At 39.6% G+C, this 12,113-nt stretch overlaps 1 protein-coding gene across 3 annotated transcripts in view; it reads left to right on the top strand.

The window, feature by feature from the left end:
* LOC138982710 (carbonic anhydrase 3-like) overlaps positions 1-12,113 on the top strand; it is a 46,334-nt gene that overhangs the window by 7,594 nt on the left and 26,627 nt on the right. Inside the window, exon 1 of one of the 3 annotated variants that reach the window (XM_070356039.1) lies at positions 9,505-9,623. The exons of the other annotated variants lie outside the window; for them this stretch is intronic. Within the exon in view, the coding sequence (XP_070212140.1) occupies positions 9,545-9,623 (79 nt within the window). The 5' untranslated portion in view covers positions 9,505-9,544. Of the gene's footprint in view, positions 1-9,504; positions 9,624-12,113 lie in introns of those variants that run through there. 3 annotated transcript variants of the gene reach the window in all.

Genomic DNA, 12,113 nt, shown 5'->3' with positions numbered 1-12,113 from the left:
ATGAAATAAACGAATCGGTCCTCTAAAATTAAAGGTAGCTTCTGGAGAGAGTTATTATTATGACTGGTTTTAATGCAGGATGTCTGATGTGTCATGTGACAGAATGTAAGGTGGTTTTCTTCACATGTATGCATCTTGACTGTAAATAGTCCAAGGGCGGAGTAGGGTGGGGGGGGGGATGTTACAGGGGTTCCGGATCCCCCCCCCCCCCCCCCCCTCTTTGCTGTCAAAAAAGCAACAAAAAAACCACAAAAATTCAGTATGTGGAAAAAAAACCCACCATTTTTCGTCTGTCTGTGAAATTTTTGTTGTTGTCGGGAGCAGATATCAATGAAGATAAATTGCCATTATTTAATACTAACTTTAAAAGAAATAATGAGTGGCTACTGATACCAGTTTATCATGTTTAAAATCAAGGATAATCCACAAATTGTTAATAAAATAGCTAAAATTCTTCAGACAGACCCCTGGACCCCTCTAGCTCTCTTGCTCCGCCCCTGAATACTGTGTGTTGTTTTTGTTTTTTTAGATAAAGTAAACTTGTCTTTGTTAACTTGCATATATATATCAGGTGTCTTGTGTTTGTGGTGTGTGTGATCGAGCTTCTGTGTGTGTAGTACAATACCGTTAACCATGGTTATCAATTTTGTACTTGTTTTGCATGGTAGCGCGCGAATTAACGTGTTGTTTAATCGTTTTCGAGCTGGTTTATGGTTGATAAAAAAATTACTCAAATTACGGAAAAGTACCAGTTGCATTCCTGATTTTCATTTGGGGGGGTAAACAGGTCTGCGCGGTAGCGATTGCGCTGTGCTTCATAGCACGCTATACTGTACCTCTCTTCGTTTTAACTTTCTGAGCGTGTTTGTAATCCAAACATATCATATCTATATGTTTTTGGAATCAGGAACCGACAAGGAATAAGATGAAATAGTTTTTAAAACGATTTCGGAAATTTAATTTTGATCATAATTTTTACATTTTTAATTTTCAGAGCTTGTTTTTAATCCAAATATAACATATGTATATGTTTTTGGAATCAGAAAATGACGAAGAATAAGATGAACTTGTTTTTGGATCGTTTAATAAAAAATTAATTTTAATTACAAGTTTCCGATTTTTAATGACCAAACTCAATCATTCGTTTTTTAGCCACCAAGCTGAAATGCAATACCAAACCTCGGCCTTCGTCGAAGATTGCTTTGCCAAAATTTCAATCAATTGTATTGAAAAATGAGGGTGTGACAGTGCCGCCTCAACTTTTACAAAAAGCCGGATATGACGTCATCAAAGGTATTTATCGAAAACAAGAAAAAAACGTCCGGGGATATTATACCCAGGAACTCTCATGTCAAATTTCATAAAGATCGGCCCAGTAGTTTAGTCTGAATCGCTCTACACACACACACAGACAGACAGACAGACACACACACACACACACACGCACATGCACCATGTACCCTCGTTTCGATTCCCCCTCGATGTTAAAATATTTAGTCAAAACTTGACTAAATGTAAAGATAAATAAGGGCTAGGTCTAAAAAGGACTGAAAAACAAAACCTTAAAAAAAAAGGAAAAAATAGGCAAAGAACCGATTTCGCAGACAATGTCCTTTGTCTTCTACTGTCAGCGCAGTCATCGTGTGATTACTGTGTGCACTTCTGGCACTATAACATATCCTCAGGGGAGTTTGTGCCACACATGAAGCAGTACCACGAAATTTCGCAGGTTCATTTGTACCCCTCTTCTGTTGACAAATAGATATAAAAGGGCTACCTGCCCAATTGACTAAATGTAAAAATCATTACCCATAAAGTCTCAAAGCAAATAACTAAGAACAGATTTAAGAACTGATTTTGCAGACACACAAAAATTGCTAAGTACAGATTTCGAAGTCCTTTTGTCCGCTGCTGTCAGCGCAGTCCTCGTGTGCCCACTGTGTGCACCTCTGGCACTGTATCATGTTCTCAGGGGAGTTGGTGCAACACATGAAGCAGTACCAAGTGCTTTCCCCCGGGATAGAACGCATCGTCGAGAATGTTCTCCTTTTTTCCCTCTGATCAGAAGATATTCCCCTCTTGTTTATCTGAGCAGAAGATTTTGTAGCTTCATTCTGTCCTCTTTTCTGTTGACCTGCACGCCTTTTTGCAAGTGAAATCTCCAGCTTTTTCTTGTAAGGAGAAGATTGGTTTTTTCGTGATGATCTCTTCGACGAGCTTGTGGTTGTGCGTTGCAGGACATCAGCAGCAGGTAAGCTTACATTTGCTGCTGACACCAAGCAATCATAATGACCAGAATCTCCATGTACAGTGTACAAAACAACGATGGGGGTGACGTTGGCAAATTTATTTCAGCTTCAAGAATGCTATTGATTAGTTCTTGTTCTATCTCTGGTGTTAACGTAGAAGGTCTTCCTGTGAACTTTACTTCTTCTTTTGCAAATTTGTTTGTTTCCTTCTAAATGACTTTTAAGAGTTGTGACAGTAACACCATTATGCTCTTGATGCGCAACGCAAACCCATATCTCCGTTTTTCACTGCCGACAAAGCGCAGCCCATTTCTTCTGGTAACCACCGCCGTTCGGGTCTCATAATACTCTCAAAGAAATCAATCAATCATTCAATAAAACGTATAGAAAGGAAAAACACAACAAAACTAAAAAGAGAATTGAATACGTGAATAAAACAGCAGTGTTCTGTTTATTGTTTGATGAGGGTAAGATGGAACAGAATGCGGCAAAGCTGGAACACTGTTCCATGGTTGCCTCTCTTATGTGTTCCATCATTGCCGCATGGCACCTGCATGGATTTCGCGTTTTTCTGTTGGATACACGTGACGTTTCAAATCTTTTTTTCCGTTCAGGTTATTGCAAATCTATGAAGGTTTATCACAGCAATCAACATTTTACGTGAACGTATGTAGATAAAGAGTAATAATACGAATTGTAGACGGTAGAAATAAGAAGAAGAAGGAAGAAAAGTTTAAAAAAACGTACCATTTTTTTTGTTTTGTCGCGGTAGTCATTTTTTTTGCTGGAATAATATCAAGGAATGTCACTGGACATTTCTGCTAAACAATTGTTCATGAATTGTTCCCCGTTGATCGCATATTGAGGTGTTCCAAGTTGGCCGACTGTTCCGGGATTGGCGACTTTCCCTTAATTGTCTACCTATACCCGTGTGACTTGGAATAATAGGCCGTGAAAGGTAAATATGCGCCGAAATGGCTGCAATCTACTGGCCGTATAAAATTTCATCTCGCACGGCATCACTGCAGAGCGCCTAGAACTGTACCCACGGAATATGCGCGATATAAGACTCATTGATTGATTGATTGATTGTGTGTGTGTGTGTTTGTGTGTGTGGAGGGTGTGTGTGGAAGGCGTGTGTGGAGGGTGTGTGATTGTATTGTTTGTGTGTGTGTGTGTGTGTGTGTGTGTGTGTGTGTGTGTGTGTGTGTGTGTGTGCATGTGTGTATGTGTTTGTGTGTGTGTGTGTGCATGTGTGTGGAGGGTGTGTGTGGAAGGCGTGTGTGGAGGGTGTGTGATTGTATTGTTTGTGTGTGTGTGTGTGTGTGTGTGTGTGTTTTGTGTGTGTGTTTATGTGTGTGTTTGTGTGTGTGTGTGTGTTTGTGTGTGTGTGTGTTTGTGTGTGTGTGTGTGTATGTGTGTGTTTGTGTGTGAGTGTGGAGGGTGTGTGTTGGGGGGGATGTGTGTGTGTATGTTTATTAGTCGTCCACTGTTGCGAAATTGTGATCTAAGCTCACAGGAACAAAAATATTAAATTTGAAAATCAAAACTGCAAAAAGAGAAGTTTCAAGTGTCGTTTCCCCTTTGTTAAAAAAAATCTATTGTAGAAATAATTGTGCAACAATTTCAAAGCTACTCATTTTCTCCAAGGATGCCTGTATGGGTCGTTGTTGGACAGATTGCGAAATGTGTACCGATATCACGTGAGCAAATCCTATAGCATTAGCAGTGAAATGTGAGTCAGACACCTGTAACCACAGTCACAATAGCTTCATTAAAACTCACCGTGAAATGTAGTTGCCTTTGACACAACCTGTTACGCTGTTGCTTGTGTCGCAATGTTTGAAGGGGAAGGAGAGAGTTGTGCGTGTTTGTTTGCGTTTGCGCGCGCGTGTGTGTGTGTGTGTGTGTAGGGTGGGGCGGGGGTGGGGGGGGGGGGGGGGACGACAAAAGGTCGAGGATCAAATTGTCGAGGCTCAACGGTCGAGGACAATTGGTCGAGCGTCAAAAGGTCGAGCGTGACGAAATGTCGACAGCAAAAGGTCGAAGATTAAAAAAAGGTCGAGGTTTGAAAAAGGTCAATTTCACTTTGTGCACGTACAAGTACACCACTGTCTGGTCAACTGACTGACGTTTATTTCCTTCGCGAATACCAAAAACGAAACATCAATATTTTGAACGGAAGCCATTGCCCAAAAATATAGATGCCGGAGTGGACAAGGGAAACCACACTCTCAGCGTTTGCGTTCGCCGGTTCACGATAGTTTATCAGTCAGTCAGTGCTTTCGATTTGGATTTGAACATCATGTCGCAACCAAAAAAGAAAAAAACTAAATTGGCCAAGGTTTGCTACCATTCGCCAAGGTAAGTGATTCCGGACAAAATGACAGGAACACCGCGAATGTGGACAGTGTCAGTGTGAGTGGTAGTAGTGTTGTCGAGTCGATCGAAGCAGACGACATAGCAGACGATAGTCACCGCGAATCGAAATCTGCTGAGCCAGAGAATGAAAAGCGTCCTCCAAATCGTGGTTTCCAAGCAAAATGGCTCACCCTACACGGTTCTTTATTGGTGTTTTACCAGTCATGTTTCCCAAGGCTTGTCAAGATTAGCACAAGATTGGAAGAGTTTTACTTTCAAGAAATTAAAGTTAAAGGTTTGAAAAAGTTTCAGAGAACTGGTGTCTGATGTAGTTAAATCAGCAAAGCTGATTGTTTCAGTTGCAGTATGCAACATATAATCCAGGGGCGGATTAGAGGGGGGTGTCACAGGGGTTCCGGTCACCCCCCTCCCCCCCCCCCGGCTGCCCCCCCCCCCCCAAAAAAAAAAAAGAATTCTGTCTGTGAATTTTTATTTTATTTTCTGTCTGTAAAGCCGGGGGAAGAGTTAATTGTTTAATTGTCACAGTATGCGACATGTCTTCCTTCGGCCAAATGTCCCAACATGAAAATGTCTAGCAACACCCCTGATATTATTCTTATCTGGTAAAGTATCAATAGTGGTTGGTCTAACATTCGTGTACAATGGACAGTCAAATAAAAATTGTTCGCAATTTTCAACGTGAAAACCACACCTGCAGAAAACATCATTTGTCAAATGTCTTTTAAACATATCTGCATTTAAATCACTAATCTCTAATCTTAATTTACAGTGAATGATTTCTGCTTTTCGATCTTTAGAGTAGACATACCGGGAAATTACAGGGTCATCTCTGGACAAAAATCTTTTAAAACAACCAATTGAATTCGTTTGTTTTATATGATCAGGTAATTCATTCCATAGAGATGTTGCAGAAGGAAAAAAGGAATGCTTATATAATTCAGTTCTACATCGAAACATTTGCCTATCATATGGTTTGCATCGGTGATACGGAATTACTGCTGAAATGAGAGATGGTAAGTAATCAAGTAAATACACTGGCGCTAGGCCATCAACTAATTTAAAATAAACGATCAATTTATGTCGTCTGCGCCGATCTTAAAACCTGACTCATTGTAAAGTGTATGATGGCTTGTGCCACGAACAGCTCCAATAATAGTTCTAATAGCATCAAGGTGCATTTTTTCCAGTTCAACTGCCAACATTGCATTGCAATTATACCATATAACATCTGCATAGTCAAAATGAGGAAGAATAAAAGCCTTATACATAATGTCTAATGCCTTGCGACTGAGTCGGTATTTATACGAACACAAACATGCAATAAAAATACGCGCTTTAACAACTATGGAGTGTACATGATGATTCCATTCACATTCATTTTGCAGATACACGCCCAAATGTTTATGAACAGTGGTTTTAATATCTCTTCCCCAAATTTTAGCGGCAATGTTTCCGGTTGTCTCCTAGTAGAGACAGTCAATAATTCAGTTTTGGACTGGTTAAAGTTAACTTTCCAATTGTGTGCCCATTGCATTTTCTGTTGTTCATCAGAATTCAAAATCTCAGTGCGTTCAATTGTATTATCGAGGGACACATACATACTCGTGTCCTCGGCAAATAGTTTAATTATTGATTAAATATCAACAACAATGTCATTAATATAAACAAGAAACAGAAGTGGCCCCAAGACTGACCCTTGAGGGACACCAAAATGAAACGTAACCCTACACCTCTTGTTCTCTTCAGTGAGGAAATGTGGTACCCATCGCGCGCACACCTTTGTGTATCCAAGTTTGTGTTTTAAAATTCTCAAGACAGACGACGACGAAATGTCCAGTGTTTCGGCGATAAAATGACTGCTCACTCGGGGATCTTCATCAACTAACCGTTGCACATGGGACACCATTTTATTGTCGGTTACAGGTGATTTCTTCACTTTTCCCCTTGCATCTTCCACAGACGTTTTCCCTGTTGAGAAATACTTTGCCCACCGAAAAACTGTCGCGCGAGATGGTGCTGTGCCTGGGCTTACAGTTCTCAGCTCTTCAAGTATGTCACCGGCCGTTTTACCAAGTGCCGTTCTTATTTTGATGTAGGATCGAAAATCCTTCTCTGAAAATGTGCTTTTTGCCGCCATTTTTTAGGCCAGTGTCTCTCGCTTACATGACTAAATACACTGTATCATTACGAAAACACAACGGATCACAAAGAAATTATGCACAATAATACGTCATGTACCAATCTTGATAATGACGTCATTTGTTATAAATGTCGTCATTTGATTCTGTGCAAAAAAGACCAGTCTCAGTCTTGTTGACGACAACCTTGTATACGACGGATCAAAATGTTTACTTGAAGCAGTTGTTTTGTGTAGAATTAAAATCCTGAAACAATTCACCGGGGCATTGCTTACTTGCTTCGATTTTTATCAAGGTACTCCTCTAAATTGACACAAAAATCCCCCGTGGTCGACCGCATCAGGGACCTATATTTATATAGGTCTATGACCGCATGAACTTGCACAATAAATTAGGAATGGCATAGCACAAGAAATACACAAGAGAGCCATACTAAAACAAAACATTTATGTATGTTTCAAAGTACGGTTGTATTCAATTGAATTGAACTGAAATTGAATAGATAATCTGTTCTGAATAGATCATTGATTTGATTTTTGTTTCGTATGTTAAAGTTGCCGAGTTGTGCCTATTCTGACATTTTGTTCATTTGTTTCATTAGTATCTTACGTTTTTGTCGGGTCGATTTTGGGGGTTTCTTATTTTAGCGGACACCTGCAAAAGAAGTCATTGATCCGGAAAGTTGATGCCTTAAACGGCATAGAAAGATTGAATGAAACACGTCACAGTTCACGCCTTGGGAATGGCCGCTGCGGCGGATTTCAGTTTGGTGACGTCACGTTGACACAACACGTAAGGATGGGTGATATAAAGAATAGTGGATGGGCGAGATGTAAGGATCGAGAATGGGCAAAACCATAACTATTCAAAAGCAGATTGCTCGGGGTTTTTAAAAAAGAATTAATCGATTTTGTTGTTGTTAACATGAGAATATCTGTGCAGATGGCCTAGTGTGAAATACGTGTACAAAGCATCTGTCCATCTGTTTTTCCGTTCAGCGGCATCGTGCAATGTATTTGTAAGGAAAAGCCAATCGGACGGAGGATTAGGTTAATGCAAATCTATAGGTATACTTCAGGATTAGTCTATTTTGCTGCCTTCGAATATAACTCCCCCCCCCCCCCCCCAGCCAACACCATTATCTCGCCCTTCCCCCTAACCACTCCCTTCTCCTTTCCTTCTACCTCTTCCTAGACATTTAGACTATTTAACTCATATACTCAAAAGAAGACTATTCACCATCATCATAAGTTTTGAAAGTCGCCGTCCATGAAGAAAGGAAGAAGCTTTTGACCGTGTGTGGCACACAAATACAGTGTACACATGTAGAGGTTATTCCGATGGCATAATAGGGCGATTAGTGTTTTACATTAAAACGTATTTAACAGACAGCACGCAGAGTGTGTTACTGATAGTGAAAGGCCATACGATTGCATTACCGGTGTAACACGACACAATTACTCCCACGAGAATTTTTACTCCGGAGTAAAAATGTCGCACGAAAATTGTACTCCCTTTACAAACAAAATACTCCCCCATAACACGAGAAAATTACTCGCCACGACAGGTGTGTTCCGAGTAAACGTTTCGCACGAAAATGTTAATCCCCTGACGAATAAATAACGAACAAATTACTCCACCCTAACGCGAGCAATTTACTGCCCACGCCAGGTGTATAGCTAGTACGCAACTGTTACTCCCTTGTTCCCTGTTAGTCCTGGTGGTGGAAGGGGTGGAGGGAGGGGTAGCGCGACATTCGTTTGCGCAAAATCACATATTGGCATTATCCCTTCGCCCGCATCCCAGTTTCGCGTACGAAAATGTTACTAGAAGTAACAAATTGGGGTGTAACAATTTCGTGGATGGAGTAATTTTTTCGTTCCTTGGGGAGTTCTTTTCTTTCACGACAAGTGTACTCGAATTATACGAAATTTTTACTCTGGAGTCAATTTTTCGTGGAGTAAAAATGTCGTGTTACACTGGCTGTTGTTCTCCAGGGACTTGATATATATATATATATTTTGATAAACTAAATTGTTTTAAACTTTCGATACAATGTCAAACTGTTTGTCAATGACACAAGCATAGGGCATGTAATTGTCAATGAAAAATACTCAATTGCGTACAGGTAGTTTAAGTTCTGATTCAAAAGAAATAAGTGAATGGTTAAAATAATGGAGAGGATTTGATTGCGATAAATCAGATTTGTTATATGTTATTCATGATAGTCATTTTTGACTCACCTGAGTAATCAGGAGAGTCTTGGGAATGAGTATTGTTAGGCCGTCCGGCCAGCCGGCTGTAGACAATAAGATTAACGTTGAGGTTATCTTTGATGTTTTTGAAGCTAGAATTTTGACACGTTGCACACTACTAGGGCTTGACGATCTCTCGACATGATCCTAGCTTGGTGGACCCTCGGGACATTTTGGAGTAATAGTTGGGTCATGTTCGGTTTTAAAAAAACCCACTAATTTGCTCTCTGATTAGTTTTCTGCTTTAATGGTTACGTTTGCAATCGTAGTACAAAGCTGTTCCTATGCTGGTCTCGTTGGTGTGAAAAGGAAACTATTGCATCCTGTCTACCTCCCACCCCCCTTTACCGAGCCGAGGCCCCCATTCCTTGGCCCTTTTCCCTCCCCAGTATCTCGATAACGGATCATTTCCAACTCTGCAACACCTGTGCCAGACATGGCTCGAATGGAGAGATATTAAAAGGGCCCACAGGCTGGTGCAACCACTCCCCTGCTCAGCTCGGTCTTGTTAACGTACACCATGGAGGCTTGCAAGACAGGGTGCATGTCGGCTCTTTTGATGTCTTTGGCCATATCTCTTCTCACCAAGACAAGTTACGGTACAAACTTATTTCGACTTCAGAATGTTGCTTATATTTCTTCGTCGCGATATAACCTTCGTGGTTGAAAACGACGTTAAACACCAAATAAAGAAAGAAAGAAAGAAAGCTTATATTTCTATTTTCTTCATAATTTTGTCTCTGTTGGTGTGTTTTTTAAATATGTAAAAGAGAATTGTTTATTTATTTAGTTTGCTTTGCTTTTTTTTTTTTTTTTAGTTTAGATCCTCTACTGTATCATTTGTACATGATTCATTTCGGAAAATATTGTGATATTTATCCGAAACAAAAGACATCTTCATGAATAAAGCCCAAATAGAACACTTCAATATTATATACAGAGAGAGTGTATATACACGGCTTGCTTAAAGATAACAGGTTTTCACAAGTTGCTTTTTAAAAGTAATTTATTCAAGCGAAATCAATATTTGTAAAAACAACGAGTGTGAACATAGCTGGTATCATTCAACTAGCCATGTAGTATAGTATGTTTATCCTACATTCTGTACTTGTGTGCCTTATACCTCAAACTTCCAGATGGAGAGGCCTCTTCTCGAATCTCTCTGACAAAGTGAAATATGTGACGTCAAAAGCATAATAGAGTGCATACAAACCCCACAGTGTGAATTATAGTGTCGCATATCAGTTCTCAACATTCTTACAGAGGAAACATCAAATTGTTTCATGAATGAAGTTTGTCTCGGTGACTTTGTCATCATGAGCAGTTGAAAATTACTCCTGAGGTTCTTGCCAGACTGTAGTTTGACCTGACCTCATATTCATTATATACACACTTGTGGAGATACGGTTTAATAATGGCATGGCTGGTCTCTCCCATGAATGTAGGATAGATGTTCATTTGTTGTTGCTTGACTGAATACTCGTCATATTTCAGGTACACTTTTTATTTCTTGAATGATATCAACACATCTTTATTCATGTGGAAAAAAATCGTATCTTACTGTCAACAGTTGGTGTTAGTGTCAAAGTAGCAATGTAAAGAAATGTTGATCAATTGAAGTTTAGAACACAGCGTATAATGCTTGATCTTCCTATGACTTTGTTCTTTTGGAGAACTCAAACGCACAACTTCACATGTCCAGCCGGTGGTGAGCATTTAAAATAAGTTACCCCTATTAGCTCTGGTTACTCATTTGTATGTGTATGTGCAGCAGATTGTCAACAACAAAAAGTTTTAACAAGTCGCGTAAGGCGAAAATACAACATTTAGTCAAGCTGTCGAACTCACAGAATGAAACTGAACGCAATGCAATTTTTCAGCAAGACCGTATACTCGTGTAGCATCGTCAGTCCACCGCTCATGGCAAAGGCAGTGAAATTGACAAGAAGAGCGGGGTAGTAGTTGCGCTAAGAAGGATAGCACGCTTTTCTGTACCTCTCTTCGTTTTAACTTTCTGAGCGTGTTTTTAATCCAAACATATCATATCTATATGTTTTTGGAATCAGGAATAAGATGAAAGACCCCCCGCGGGCTAGGGGGAGTCCCATATTGGTTGGGACGAGAAAGAATTTACCCGATGCTCCCCAGCATGTCGTAAGAGGCGACTAACGGTTCTGTTTCTCCTTTTACCCTTGTTAAGTGTTTCTTGTATAGAATATAGTCAATGTTTGTAAAGATTTTAGTCAAGCAGTATGTAAGAAATGTTTAGTCCTTTGTACTGGAAACTTGCATTCTCCCAGTAAGGTCATATATTGTACTACGTTGCAAGCCCCTGGAGCAATTTTTTGATTAGTGCTTTTGTGAACAAGAAACAATTAACAAGTGGCTCTATCCCATCTCCCCCTTTCCCCTATCCCATCTCCCCCCTTTCCACGTCGCGATATAACCCTTCGTGGTTGAAAACGACGTTAAACACCAAATAAAGAAAGAAAGGAATAAGATGAAAGTGTTTTTAAATTGATTTCGAAAATTTAATTTTGATCATAATTTTTATATTTTTAATTTTCAGAGCTTGTTTTTAATCCAAATATAACATATTTATATGTTTTTGGAATCAGAAAAGGATGAAGAATAAGATGAACGTAAATTTGGATCGTTTTATAAAGAATTTTTTTTTTTTTTTACAATTTTCAGAGTTTTAATGACCAAAGTCATTAATTAATTTTTAAGCCACCAAGCTGAAATGCAATACCGAAGTCCGGCCTTCGTCGAAGATTGCTTGGCCAAAATTTCAATCAATTTGATTGAAAAATGAGGGTGTGACAGTGCCGCCTCAACTTTTACAAAAAGCCGGATATGACGTCATCAAAGGTATTTATCGAAAGAAAAAAAAATTCCGGGGATATCATTCCCAGGAACTCTCATGTCAAATTTCATAAAGATCGGTCCAGTAGTTTACTCTGAAGCGCTCTACAAACACACAGACACACACACACACACACACGCACATACACCACGACCCTCGTCTCGATTCCCCCTCTATGTTAAAACATTATTTTAGTCAAAACTTGACTAAATGTAACAAAAAT

Source organism: Littorina saxatilis, linkage group LG12 (genome assembly GCF_037325665.1).
Source record: "Littorina saxatilis isolate snail1 linkage group LG12, US_GU_Lsax_2.0, whole genome shotgun sequence".
Lineage (NCBI taxonomy): Eukaryota > Metazoa > Mollusca > Gastropoda > Littorinimorpha > Littorinidae > Littorina > Littorina saxatilis.
This window is presented reverse-complemented; position numbering and strand designations above follow the sequence as displayed.